At 44.2% G+C, this 13,732-nt stretch overlaps 1 protein-coding gene across 3 annotated transcripts in view; it reads left to right on the top strand.

Moving 5' to 3' along the window:
• MRPS5 (mitochondrial ribosomal protein S5) overlaps nt 1-13,732 on the top strand; it is a 107,283-nt gene that overhangs the window by 79,470 nt on the left and 14,081 nt on the right. For all 3 annotated transcript variants that reach the window (XM_043544227.1, XM_037896395.2, XM_037896396.2), the window contains 3 exons: nt 3,178-3,224; nt 4,125-4,182; nt 8,391-8,453. In XM_043544227.1, the coding sequence (XP_043400162.1) occupies nt 3,178-3,224; nt 4,125-4,182; nt 8,391-8,453 (168 nt within the window). The remainder of the gene's footprint in view (nt 1-3,177; nt 3,225-4,124; nt 4,183-8,390; nt 8,454-13,732) is intronic.

Genomic DNA, 13,732 nt, shown 5'->3' with positions numbered 1-13,732 from the left:
CTGCATTGAACTTACTGAGGAGAAGGGCTAATTAATAAAGGTAAAAAATGCTGAAATCCACCAGAGACTTGTCTACCCTTGAGCTCCTGCTACTTCACTGGACTGGAGAGCAAACCTCTTCCTAAAATTATATAGGGTAGGCAAAGGCAATGTGCCCAGCACTTCATGTAGTGTGAATGGGTGTCTCGGGAATCTGGCACCATGCATCAAGAAAAACCCTCTTAACCTTTTTTCGATCATTAAAAATAGCTAAAGAAATATTCCCATTTCAACCCCCTTTGTGCTGCTGATGTTACTGCCTAGTGAATGGAAGTGACCTCTGATGCCAGGTCAACAGAGATTTTGTACTGCTATCACGGTCATGCAGGAGGGTGATTTTTACTGATATGGTCAACCCAATCCAACCCGTAGAGTGGATTCAGTTACACTGGTATAGACGTGCCTTATGCGGGCTTATTCTTATTCCACTTCCCATACGGGAATAGCTGTACCGATATAAAAGGTGCACGGAGGCGCTTTATATGCGCAGGAAGGTGCTATACTACTTTAACTGTACCACTATTCAAGCCCTCCTCGCCTGTTTGCTTTGCCCCATCGAAAGAATTATTTTAGAAGAGAACAATAAATCAGAGTACTCTTTACAGCACGCTTTTTATGTAAAACAAAGGGGAAACGTTCTATACGGCTGTTAGGTCTATAAACACTTGTATTTTTCACTTTGTATTTTCAAACTTAGATGTCAGCAGACAGTAAACGTGCACTGGAAATATAAGGTTGAGCCAGAAAACTACACCTCCTCTCTAAATAAATGCAAGTTTCATCTCTAAAGGTTCTGTTTCATCTGGTCAGTTACAAAAATGTTACCCATCCTTCGTTTAGCAGTGCCTGCTCACAGGGTTTGTGTGAGACATTTGTTGAAGCATTTGACTAAACTGTGAGGACAAAGTAATACTAGACAGACTTAGCGTTTTGTCATAATGAGATCTCCAAACGGAAAACCACTGCCCTTTGTTACGCTGAGATTATTTATTCTTTGCCAGTTCTGCTTCATGGGAATTAGCTGTTCAGGCTGACTCTTTAAATGATATAATAAAAGAGTTAGCCTTTTGCGTGCAGGACAAGCTTTATTTAACAAGCATTCTTGAAAATATAATGCTATCAATTGTTTTCTTCTTAAAAAAAAAAAAAATCTTTTGTTTCCTCCCCATCTTGTGGGTGGTTACCCATGTACATTGGGCTGTAACTGGAATGCCAAAGGGACTTTGAGAGAATAGAAATGGGCGGAATTAAACTGAGATGCAGCCTGGAAAATGCAAGCTCATGGTTTTGGTAAATAACTCAAAATACTCTTACCTAGCAAGACGTATGAAACTGAGGTGCACTGTAAGGGTGGCAGCGGACAGGGCATTACATGTGAGTGCATTGTTACCTGGCTGCAATAAAAGCAGTTCGGTTTTGGAGACGTACGCAAAGAGTTCACGTCACAGAAGTAAACAGTCTCATTTTATTGTGGGCAGAGCAGGTAGCACCCCCTATTATTAAGGTTGCCTGGTAGGTCCCAGTATAAATCCCTGTCTTCAATTGCTTATAACTTGGCTAGACTCTAGCCATTTAGGATGAGATATTCCTTGCTGGGTGTCTATCTCGGGCTGAATATTTTTTTTGAAAATTACAGCCAAAGTGCTTCAGCCGTTTCCCAGATCAAGGCTAAAGGAAAATACTTAGTTTTGCCCATATTGAAATATGCTGCTGGCCCTTCCATGATCAACCTAGTACATGATCATTCAATTAAAGATGGTTCCATGATGCATACGCACCACAGCGCCATTGGTTCTGGCATTCCCTAGTTTTTGAATCCTTGACTTTGCAAAGTTCATGTGTGTATGTCTAATATACATACACAAAACTACATTACACGAACATTAAGGTAGCAAAGTCCAGCACTCAGAAGTTAGGAAATGCCAGAATTAAGGTGCATCCATGGCATCTGCACAGAATTAAGGCGATCTGGAATCAGATTGTGATAGTACGATTTTCTGTGTCAGAGGCCAACTTCGACCATCTGATTATTCACTTCTCCCATACCTATCTCCACACTTTCTTCTGTGCTACCCCCTCCCAACTGAGTCCACAATGCTGCAGTCTGCTTCAGATCCTCTCTCAAGACCCACCTTTGCTGTGATACATGCAAGAAGTCAGTCAAGTAATGATGAGTGGTGGGCCTGATCACACTGACTTCAGTGGGCTTTGGGCCAGGTCCTAGAGCAGGGTTACAACCCCCCATCGCCTGCCAAAACAACAACAGCAGCAAAACCCAAAATATCCCAAATCCATTACTTTGGAACCACCCCTTGTGCACGTTGTCAGCCTGTGTAATTGTAATACAGCCTATAACCCTCATCTTCTCTCCCGTTGTCTGTCATGCTCAGTTGTCTTCTCTTAAGCTGACTCTATGCTCTTTGGGACAAGCATTGTCTATTGAGTGCTACCACAATACTAATAAAAGTATGACTAGATCCCTGAATTCAGTGAAGTTCTTGTACTAACTTTTTTCTGTGTTAGCTATAGTAACAGCATGTACTAGAATGTAAGATGAAGGTTCAGTGTTTCTTATCTTAACTTGTTTATGTGCTTTGCTGCTACTTCTCTCTCTGTTGGTAAAACTTGATTTTCATATTCCCCATGTTTGGCTCTGTACAATCACCCTGCTATTTAGCCACACTTACCTCTTGTTTTTGGTTCCACTCTTTTTTTACTATTGCAGCTATTATGCCTGTTTTGTTTTCTGTTCCCGCTGCCTCCAAAAAGTTGGCAGGTGTCTTGAAGCTCTTTAAACAGAGGGGTCCCCCTTGGACACAGCAGTAAGGTTTGAGGGATTGGTTGGAACAAATGGATGCGGGAAATTTCTTTCCTTGCCTAACTTGGCTTGACTTTGATACAACAGTACTGCATCCAGTTGTTAGATACTGGTAAATGTTACATTTTTGGGGTCTTTTTCTGGTCCATTTCTCTCATAGGTCTAATTCAGTGGAGTGGAAATAACAGGTGCTGAGGGTAAGGTGGTGGAAATGACATGTTTAATCATATAGCTCTCGCTGAACCCCTGTAAGAGGAGTAAGTATGTACTGTTTACATGTTATGTTTGTTTTTAATAACACATCTACTTGTGTCTCTCAGGTTTTGCCGTGGGGAAAGCAAGTGACAGGATGACAGCTTTAAGAAAAGTATGTAATTTTAAAAGTAAATGTAAATATTTCATACCTATTATAGTTATCAAATATAGGAATGTTTTTAAGTATCCGTGTTTGGTACACACTACTAATAGAGTTTTGCCTGTATGCAAAATAAATAGTTTTGTTCATTTTAGTAATACAACAGCTGATAGTATGTTGTATTGTACACTCTAACTCACTTATAAGTGGCTTTCCCAAATTGGATACTATTGATACACACTTCGTCTCTTGCAATTGACATGTTGTATTTTGAAAAACTACATGAGCAGGGATGGCTCTGGTAACTTTATGTACATTGTTGCCAGTTACTTTCATTTCAGAGTTGCAGTATCTTTGTATTAAAAAATCTAATTTTAAATTTAACTTTCTTCCTACTGCTTTTTTTGTATGTGTTTTTATTTTGGTTAGGTGGTTTTTGTTGTTTGTTCAGTTTTTTAGGACAAATGCTCTTGTCTGTGGAGTCCCAGGTTACAGTATAAGACTTCTAATGCTCAGGCACCCCAGTCGGCCGAGGTTTTTGTTTTTCTCTGGAGCATAGTGGCTTTCTCAAGTCTTCCCGAGGTTTTAGAATGACACGTGGTTTCCAGGAATCCTGCTCATGTGTTCTAACGCCCAGCGGTCATCAAACCAGTAATGATAAAGTAACCAAACTTGGATACCCCTGTTACTGAGTGAAGATGCACCTGCGTGGGACTGCATCCAGTTAGTTGAAAACATTTTGTTTGATTAGAATTGCTGAAATTCAAAATGGCATCCAGGTGGACGAAAAGAGGCTATCATTTTCCTGAGGCTAGTTTTGTTTGGCTGAACAGCTGCAGATTGGAGTTACTCCAGTCAATGTAACTTTAACAATTATTGTAAGAAGAAATATTTTGCTTGTTTGTTTTCTAGGCAAAGAACAGAGCAATTCACTATTTACACTATGTAGAGCGATATCAAAACCACACAAGTAAGTATTAAGGGTTTTTTTAGACTTCTTCTTTAAAAGTTTCAAACTGGTGTTAAAAACACCAACCTGCAGCCAGCTGTTGCAAAAGGAAACCTATTAACTAAACTTTTTCTTGCCTGAATGTATTACGTTGTAATTCTGCTTGTGTTATTTCATTCCTTCAGTATGCTCTCTTAAACCTTAGCCCCAGACTATTCTGGCTAGACGTATTGATCGTGTCAGATAGTTCCATGCAGCTGCTGTGCAGAAATAGTCACCATTATCTGGGATGAATATCCAGTTTACCCTTTATTTTCATTCAGTCTCAAATCAACAACTATAGGAAAATCAACAAAGAGGAGTCGTGGCTTGGACTCATAATATGGGCTACTCTTCCCCATGTACTAAACTGGGAGATATTTTTTTCCCCAAATTTAAAATTTGAATCTCGAATGCCTAAAAGATGCCAAGACTTTCAGACTCTTTAAGACTCTTATAGCGTTTGCAGCTCGTGTAGATCTGTGCAAGCACAGTTTTACCTCTGTTGGGCCGGTACCTTGTATAAGCCGCCTACTTCCTATAGCAGACTTGCTGGCCCCATGCCCTTCCCAGACCACTTCACTTTTCCTAAGCACCCAGCAAGTCACGGTCTCTTCCCGCGGGCCTCTGGAAAAATGGGAATGTTGGCAGCTGGGGCATTAGGGCAGGAGAAGCTCAGCGTTTGACGCTCTTTGGCAGCTCCAGCGTAACTCAGGTTCTCAGGAAATGAGCTCCACTCCTCCTATATGTGTGTCCCATGCTAGCACCGTGGGCCTGATCCTGTTTGGGGCTCTGGGCATTACTGTGAAGAGAAACAATCTTCCTGCACACCTCCTGCCACTTTAGGGGAGAGACTCCGCCCAGCAGAGCTCCTGAGTGTGCAGGAAGGAATCCTGATGCTGTCCAGGCAAACCGTTGTGGATTATAGCATTCAAGTGAACTATGGCCATCGCTTTGCAATAAGCAGGTTTCAGAGTCTTCTAGTGTGAAGCGACATATGATTCTTCCTCATGTTCCGTTTTCTCTTTAAAAGACCCAAGGAATTCTAGACAGAAAACAACATTAAGAGAACATGAACGTTGCATGGTTGAACGTTCAAATATAAAAAAAAACAAAGCCAAAGCTCAGGTTGCCCACAAAACAGGCTTCACTGTTGTTTCTCAAATAATACAATTTAATGTTGTATAAAATATTTTCTAACCTTGAATACGTGTGTAGACTCGTCTAGTACTGTGTACTGCTCTCTTTATGCCAGTCAGTGAAAAACATTAGTATACAGCTCTGTAGAATAAAACATTATTACACAATGTATTATACATAAGGCTACGATTTTGTCCTGTGGGTCATGGAAGTCATGGAATCCGTGACTTCCGCCTCGGGGGCTGGGAGCTGCAGGGTCCTGATGCCTCCCGCAGCAGCAGGGAGTTGTAAGGTACCCCCGCTACCTGAGGCAGTGGTCCCCCAAGCTCCCAGCCGCCATGGGCGGGGGGGGGGGGGGGGGGGGGGGGGGGGTGGTTCCCCACAGCTACCTGCCAGCCTCGGCTGTCAGGAGGATCCCCGCAGCTCCCCGCCAGCTGTGGTGGTTGGGGCACCCCAGCAGCTTCCCCCCGCTGCTGGGGAGGGGGTGGGGGAACCCTGGAGTTCTGAGTCCCCATGGGTGGTGGGGGCCCCGGCCACCTGCAGCTGCCCAGTCCCTTCCCATTTTATCATGAATATTTTTAGTAAAAGTCAGGGACAGGTCACGGCTTCCATGAATTTTTCTTTATTGCCCATGACCTGTCCCTGACTTTTACTAAAAATATCCATGACAAAATCTTAGCCTTAATTATACAGACCAAGGATGATGATAAAATATTCATAATAGTGAAAAATGGACACTGGTCTGTATAGGCTGCGTACCCTAACATGCAGGTAATTGTCTTGTCCTTGAATTACATCTGGTGAAGGCTGTACATAGGTAGGGTGACCAGATGTCCCATTTTTAAAGGGACAGTCCCGTTTTGGGGGACTTTTTCTTATATAGGCCCCTACTACCCCTCACCCCCGTTCCGTTTTTTCACAGTTGCTATCTGGTCACCCTATACGTAGTACACGGGTGCTGACAAAATTATGACCATACGTACCGTCTTAGAGATAATAGGCTTTGTAATTGAAAAAATAATACTGGACCATGTTGACAATGACAGTAGTGTAAGTATATGAGAGTGACAAAAGTAGTGTGCAAAGATGCTATGCTTGTGTCTAAGGCTATCCAAAAGGCTGACATCGTATTTATGAAGTCGTGTGTTTACAGCAACAGTCCTAATGTATGTGTACAAAGGGCAGGGTGAAGATTGCTCAGGCCACCTTCACTTTTGGACTTTCTGATTTTTGAGTGTTTCACTGTGCAGCCATAACTTTCTCACTGTAGGTGTTTCGTGTGAAGTAGATACTAGGTTAGTGACCTCAGTTATTGCTCTTCTCAGACTTTTTTGTTCCTGGTTTGGGACAAGCTTTGCCTTTGTACGGATGTGTGCAGCTCCCTTTAATGTCAGGGAGTGTTGCATTTGTGAAACCAGCCTTTGACTTCTGTAAATCCAAGGACAGAGAGACTCTGCCCCTCTGCAGACCTCATTAAGGGTCTTGCCATATCATGGACAAAGATCAGCAGTGGCATCACACCCAGAGTTTTAGGACACAGGGGCTACTTACTAGTCTGGCACCTGACATCAGTGTTGTTAGTTCCTTAAACCTAGTTGTGCACCATCCTGTCACAAACGGAGATGGGTAGCAGGGTTTTGGAGGGTAAATTAGATGCTCCAGTTAATAAGAATGGGAGGAGCGTCAGGCACATAAGCATTCAGCTGAAACTCCTTTCCCCTTCTCCTCTTGCCACTCTTTTTATGGTTTTCCAATCACGTTGACTTTTAAGAAATATTTTTCTCTGAAGTATGTTGTGTGAAAGGCCCTTGGCAGCAGGAGTAATGGACTGTACATCAAGCACTGCAGAATGCTCAAAAGAAACAACATGAAAACATGGAAGAATTTCTCTCTTCCAGTTGTCGTAATCTTGGGTGGTGTTTGTATCCGGTATCATTTAAAAAAAGTCAGACAGAAGTGATTTTGTTAAGTTTACCATGTCCCTTTGTCAATAAAATAAAGCTATGGGGTCCCCTTGGAGCTTATTCCGTGGCCAGTCATAATTCCACAGCAGTAGTCTGGGGCCGTGTTACCAGCTGGCAGTTCTAGACCCTGCAGAGCAGCACAGGACTCTTCTGTTGAGCCATCTTAGCTCAAGTGCTAGAACTCTCCCTAGAGATGCTGAGTGGCTCTGGGTACGTCAACACTGCATTTTAAAACCATGGCAGTGAGTCTGGAGCCCATGTCTACCGACTCAGGCATGCAGTACAGCACTAAAAGCAGCAGTGTAGACGTTGCAGCTCAGGCTCTGAAACCCACCCTTCCTCGCCAGACTTCATGACCCGAGCGCCAGCCCTTCAGCCCAAGCCAGCTGTCTTCACAGCTGTGTTTAGCGCCATAGCATGAGCCCAGCGAGCCCAAGTCTGTAGACCCAGGCTCTGAGACTCAGTGCCACAGATTTTAAAAGGCAGTGTAGACCTATTCTCTGAGGTTAGGTCCTATGTGTCCAGCTAGCTCCAGGCAAGCACAAGGGGATTTGGATTATGTCTCAGGAATAAAGCCACCTAAGGACTTAGTGACTAAGTGGATAACCTGCAGGGAAACCCTAGGAACAGCCAAGCTTGGGGAGAAATCTTAGGCTGAGTGTTTTTCAAGGGTTTTTTTTTGTTTTGTTTATGGTTTGTTGTGGGGTTTTTTTGGTGTGGGGTAGGAGGTTGGTTGGTTTGTTTGTTTCCACTAAACCTAAATCCCAGGAAGGAGGTAAGTTTGTGCCATATATAAACACTCTGCAAGGCAGGGTGGGATCATAACCTGCTTATTAACTCTCTTTATTTTGCCAGTGACGGTCGATTCTGTCTATGTAATATTGCAGTAATATTGGCTGTTGTAAAGAGTTAATTTTGTTTTAGAATTTTATCTAGATGTGTTCTTCTGCTAAAATTCCTAAAAGAGAGTAAGCTGTGATCTCCTCATCAGAGTTCTGGATTCTGTATATGTTGATACCCTGTAATTTAGTTGAACTGAATAATTCTTAGAGAATTATACTGTAACCATATTATTTTTATTTTCAGTTTACCATGATATTACAACAACTTTTAAAAAAACAACCATCCGGATGAAGAAGCAAAACAAAGGTAACTAAAAACGGGCTTGGAGCTTCTAAGCATTATTTACCAGCTAATTCATGTTCCTGTGACAAAGGAAAAACGTACATACTGAAGTTAATTATTCTTTGATGTAATGCCGTCCTAGAGATACAGCCATCCTATTTTAACTGCTGTTTGTTGCCAGTGCCGTACAGTAGGATTACCAGCCATTGCCATGTCACTATGGTATATTTAAATCATTGATCTCCTCTCTTCCTGGTCCTGTTTCCCTCCCACCATCCCTGCCTCTTCCTCCTCTCAGCACCCAATTTGTCTCCCCCAGCTACCTCAGTTTGTTCTCCCTACACCTTCCTCAGGGTCTGCTCTAGGCTACCTGGGTGTGGGAGCTGCTCTGGTGCTGGCTGGAGGTTAGGACTATTTTCTGCCAGGAAACGATTAGCGACAAAGACCATTAGAGCCAGTGTAGGGGCCACCCAATGAAATGAATGGGCAGCAGGTTTAAAACAAATAAAAGGAAGTTCTTCTTCATTCAGCGCACAGTCAACCTGTGGAACTCCTTGCCTGAGGAGATTGTGAAGGCTAGGACTATGACAGGATTTAAAAGGGAACTGGATAAATTCATGGAGGTTAAGTCCATGAATGGCTATTAGTCAGGATGGGTAAGGAATGGTGTCCCTAGCCTCTGTTTGTCAGAGGGTGGAGATGGATGGCTGGAGAGAGATCACTAGATCATTACCTGTTAGGTTCACTTTCTCTGGGGCACCTGGCATTGGCCACTGTCAATAGACAGGATACTGGGCTGGATGGACCTTTGGTCTGACCCAGTATGGCCATTCTTATGTTCTTATATACTCTCACCACCTTACCCACTTGGTTTGTGCTCTGGTAGCATGTCATCCCAGCTGTTTGCTCCCCTGTCCCCTCCCTTAGTGGGTGCTCTCTAAGCCATCTCCTGAACTGTATTAAGCTGGCATATTGATGCTCCTCTTTGAGATTTGGATGTGCCTCATGCATGAGAGATTGGAGTCTTTTGAATAGGACTGTCCATCAGGGCCACGCATGCTCCTTGCTCCTCATGTTTCCATGCAAAGACATAAAGGGTAGGGTGGCTCCGATCCTTCCTCGGGTCCCTCTTACTGCCTGTGGCTGTGAGAGAGAACCTGATGAGTGTGCAACCTGCTACTCTCTTCTGAGCTTCTTTTTGTCACTAATTTGGTCAAGAAACTTTGTCTTCACCCCTCTTCTTCCGCATATTGGATGTTTCCAAAACAAAGCAGAAACTCTGCACTACCCCCGTACAATGGGTTTGGGGCCTCATGCTGGCTGCCACATCTCATGGCTGTCTAAGCCATCAGGGTTCCTCCCCATCTTCAGATGAACTCCTCCCCGTCGATGATAGGCACAGCCCGTGCTTCTCCTGCCAGGGAAGGACCATATACCCTTTTTTGTCCTCAGGGACCCACACGTCCAGGGGCACTCAGATCAAGTTACACCAGCTAGAACAATCCATGTGAGTCACTTTGGACCCAGAGGAAACAGCAGCCACAAAAGCAGAGCTTAGAATGAGCATCCACCTGCATTCCCTGGAACACACACCGTATCCTGGGATCAGGGAGGAAAAAACAGCAAAAAACAGTTGTTTGTCATCAACAAAGCCCCAGCAGTAGGTGCAGCACCTATGCCCATGATGCAAAGGCAGATGCGGAGAGGCCAAGCCAGACAACGTAAAGACCATGCAGAATCATGTAGTAAGAAGGGTATAAAACACTACTTCTCCAAAGACAAAACATCTGAGACCCTCCATCAACACTGGAATGGTTCTGGAAAAAGAGAGCCAAAGCCAACCCAGTGCCAAGGAGCTGTCAGTGGAGGAATTGGTCTCTGGAGGGGACATCCTCTGCACCAAAGTGAGGACGAGCACTGAGCCTGTCACTCTCTGGCACCAGCATTTGCAGAGACATGCTCCTCTTCACCCTGTCGACCTGCTCCTCCTCACTGGCATCAAGTGGGAGTCCCTCTCCCCTACCCTTAGAGGGTGACCCCAAGGAAAGTGATGAAGAGCCCTCATTTAAAGCCTGGAGCAGATTGCCTTTTGCACATCCTGGTCGAGGAGGAGATCTTATTCTCCAGGGGCATCGTTAGCCTGGCCACCGATGCAGGAGCCAGCCATTGCTCCACACTCACAGGAGATAGTAGAGAGACAGCTGCAACCCCCATCTCCACCTGAGGACCCAGCCTCATTGCCTGACAAGGCAGTGACACCAGCCCCTACACTGAGAACTGATGAACTCAAAGCATTCCAAAATCTCCTGTCCCGTATTTCAGAGATCCTAGACTCTAAATCAGTGGAGGAGAGATACCAGGTGTCGTGAAGGGCTTTGAACATTTCTAGGTCCACTCAAACCCAGGATCCCCAGTAGTATCATCAGTGCAGGAGAAGTCAAAGTCTGCAAAGGGCATGGCTAAGGGTAAAGACCTCTTTGGGCATAAAGCATTCTCCTCTGCCTCACTGCCGCGCCGGGTTGCAAACTACCAGACCTTGTTTGCAAAACATAACTTCCTCACTTGCATGTGGGTCACTCCCTTCCTGTCTCAGATCCCACAGGAGAACAGAGAGAAGCTAAAAGAACTCATGAGTGGCCCAAATGGTCACTAAAATCGTGGCCACCATCCGACACAGCTGCGAGGTCAGTGCCCATATCTGTGATGATGAGGCAAGATCATGGATTCTAACGTCCAGTATATCAACAGCAGTTCAAGCCCCCAGAGGGATGGGGAGGTCTTTAGCAGCAGAACAGACAAAGTGCTGAAAGACTCAAGGGCTGTGCCAGTCTTAGGTGTTTAGGAATACTGGCTTCCTCATCAGAAACCACATAAACCAAGCAGAGCCAGAGGATATCACCTTACTGTTGGGGCTGACAGCCCAAATTCCGACCCAGAAGACCCCGGCATGCCAAAGGCCACCTGTTACTCTCCTCCACTGTACACCCTGTGCCCTCACAGGGGCAGTGGGGTTGATGGCAGGGCTGGCTAAGGCTGCCACCGCCTTTGGGAGCAGCCTTGCCCCTTTCTTTTAACTGATTGATTCAGATGGAACTCTGAGACCCTTTGGAGAGCCACGCTCACACATGCTGGAAGAAAAAAACGTTGCTTACCCTACGAGTTCTGCGAGATGTGATCGTCAGTGTAGGTCCCACAACCTGCCCTCCATTCCTGCTTTGAGTCCTCAGCTAACCTGGGCTTCAGTCTGTGAAGGCGCTGAAGGAGAGTCCTGTCCTCCGCCAGGAGGCACAGGCCACGTGCAGCCATGACACACGCCGCTATTCAAAAGACTCTGATGTTGCGTTCATGAGGCGCGTGCACACCTGCCACGGGATCCACGCTGCCTGCAGCACTTTGAAGAACCACAGTTTTATTGTAGGGTGGGCAAGCGTTCTTTCTCATGACTTACCTAATTCCTGGGCCTAGTGTACTTATACCAGCCCCTGTCCATGTCTGGATGCACTCCAGCGGTGTGTTCTGTCGTCTTGCTAACATAGCCTGTAACACAGATATCTTTAGGAGGGGCTTGTTTAAACTCTTAGCATTTTAACATGCAGCCATTCAGCTTGTTGTTTATTTTCAACATATTTAGTTTTATATTCTAAGTACCTTCTATTTTAAAAACAAACAAACATACGTTATGTCATAAGTTGGTATTAAAGGTCAAATTTATAGTTTCCGGCATAGACATGACTTCATCTGGAAGGACTTCATTTATGAGTTGTTCATGACTGCTTTCAGAGGTGAACAAATACAGTCAGCAAACGAAATCACGTTCACACAGGACCGGTTTAGACTGCTGCTGAGTGACTAATCGGTGCTCTAACTTTAATATGCAGTAGGGATATAAGTACAGCTATATGGTCCCTTTTTTGTTTATAACCCCAATTTCACGGTAGCAATAAGACTCCAACTACCAGTGTGTTCTCAAGGGTTGTTATGTTTCCGGAGTGGTAGAAATCACTCGGGGGTTGGTTCATAGTGAGCCAGAGGCCTGCAGTAGTCCAGAAATACTACCCATTCTGTTCAATTGCTTAATTATTTCAATATTCGCAGATTAACAATATTTTTAGTAGGCTGGTACACTGAAGCTTTGCGAGTACCATTTCATTTTGTTGCTTACATGTTGTTCTATTACAACAGTTGCTAATTATACAAAGTAATTAGCATAACATGCACTCTGTTAGCATCTAAAAATTAGTGTGAACCCTATGCTACTTTTCTAGGGCAAAAAACTTTTCTTTTTTCAGTAAGACTTCTGTTAGTGTGACTGTGAAATCTTAATGTGGGTTAGAATATTATTTATAAAGCAGCAAATACAGAGTCAAATTGTCCCCGCATTTAGATTCCTACATCTCCATTGAATTTAATGAGATTATAAGTTTATAAATAAGTAAAAATTTCCCTGTAGTGCTAGTCGGTACAAAGAAATCTCAATATATCGTGCAGTATTTTAAAGCAAAAATATCCAAAGACCAGCAGTAATGCTACTGAACTAAACACTTGAGCAAACTCTCAGCTGCCTCCCCGCCCACCCCAGCACTGACAGCCGAAGCTAACAGCCAGGCGCAGGCTCACAGCTGGAGCCCCCTCACCCATTTGCTGACAGCCTGAGTCTTCCAGTCTGAGTAGCATTTCCAAGGTGTGATAGGGCCATTCACCAAACCATTGTGTCACAATGTTCCTTAGTGGCCTGTTTAGTCGACAGGCCTCCTGAATGCAGGCTGGGGGGGAAATTCCTATGCTTGGGTTCATAAGTTCAGAGCAAACATTTTCAAAGTTATAAAGCAAAACTTACTTATTTCCTTATAGCCTGGAATAGCGACATTACATGTGAGATTAGTGCAGGCAGGAACTTACAGCATTTCATAGAGAGTCTAGATGCTAAATATATTCTTAGAAAATGAAAACCTATTTTAAACAAAACTGACATCTAGATGGGCTGGATTGGTTTCCAGCTATTAGCATGTAGGTTCTTAGTAAACGCCTATGGCCCTGGCCAGAACTGGTGCCACAATCGCCATTCCAGGATGGTCTGCAGTACCACATTTATGTAACATATCCAGAAGCAAGAACAGCGGGGGGCCCCTAGTAAACTGGCATTTATTCTCAGATGTCCTCCTGCATTATGATTAGTAGATCGCAAAACAAAGCCTAGCCTTTTCACCATCTAATGTTTCTTCCAGAAATGGTCCTCCAGTAGTTTAACCTCTGATTGACACCCTGCCCTGTAGTCTATCCCCATTCCTGATATATGCAATAAA

This window comes from Chelonia mydas, chromosome 3 (assembly GCF_015237465.2).
Source record: "Chelonia mydas isolate rCheMyd1 chromosome 3, rCheMyd1.pri.v2, whole genome shotgun sequence".
NCBI classification, from domain to species: domain Eukaryota; kingdom Metazoa; phylum Chordata; order Testudines; family Cheloniidae; genus Chelonia; species Chelonia mydas.
This window is presented reverse-complemented; position numbering and strand designations above follow the sequence as displayed.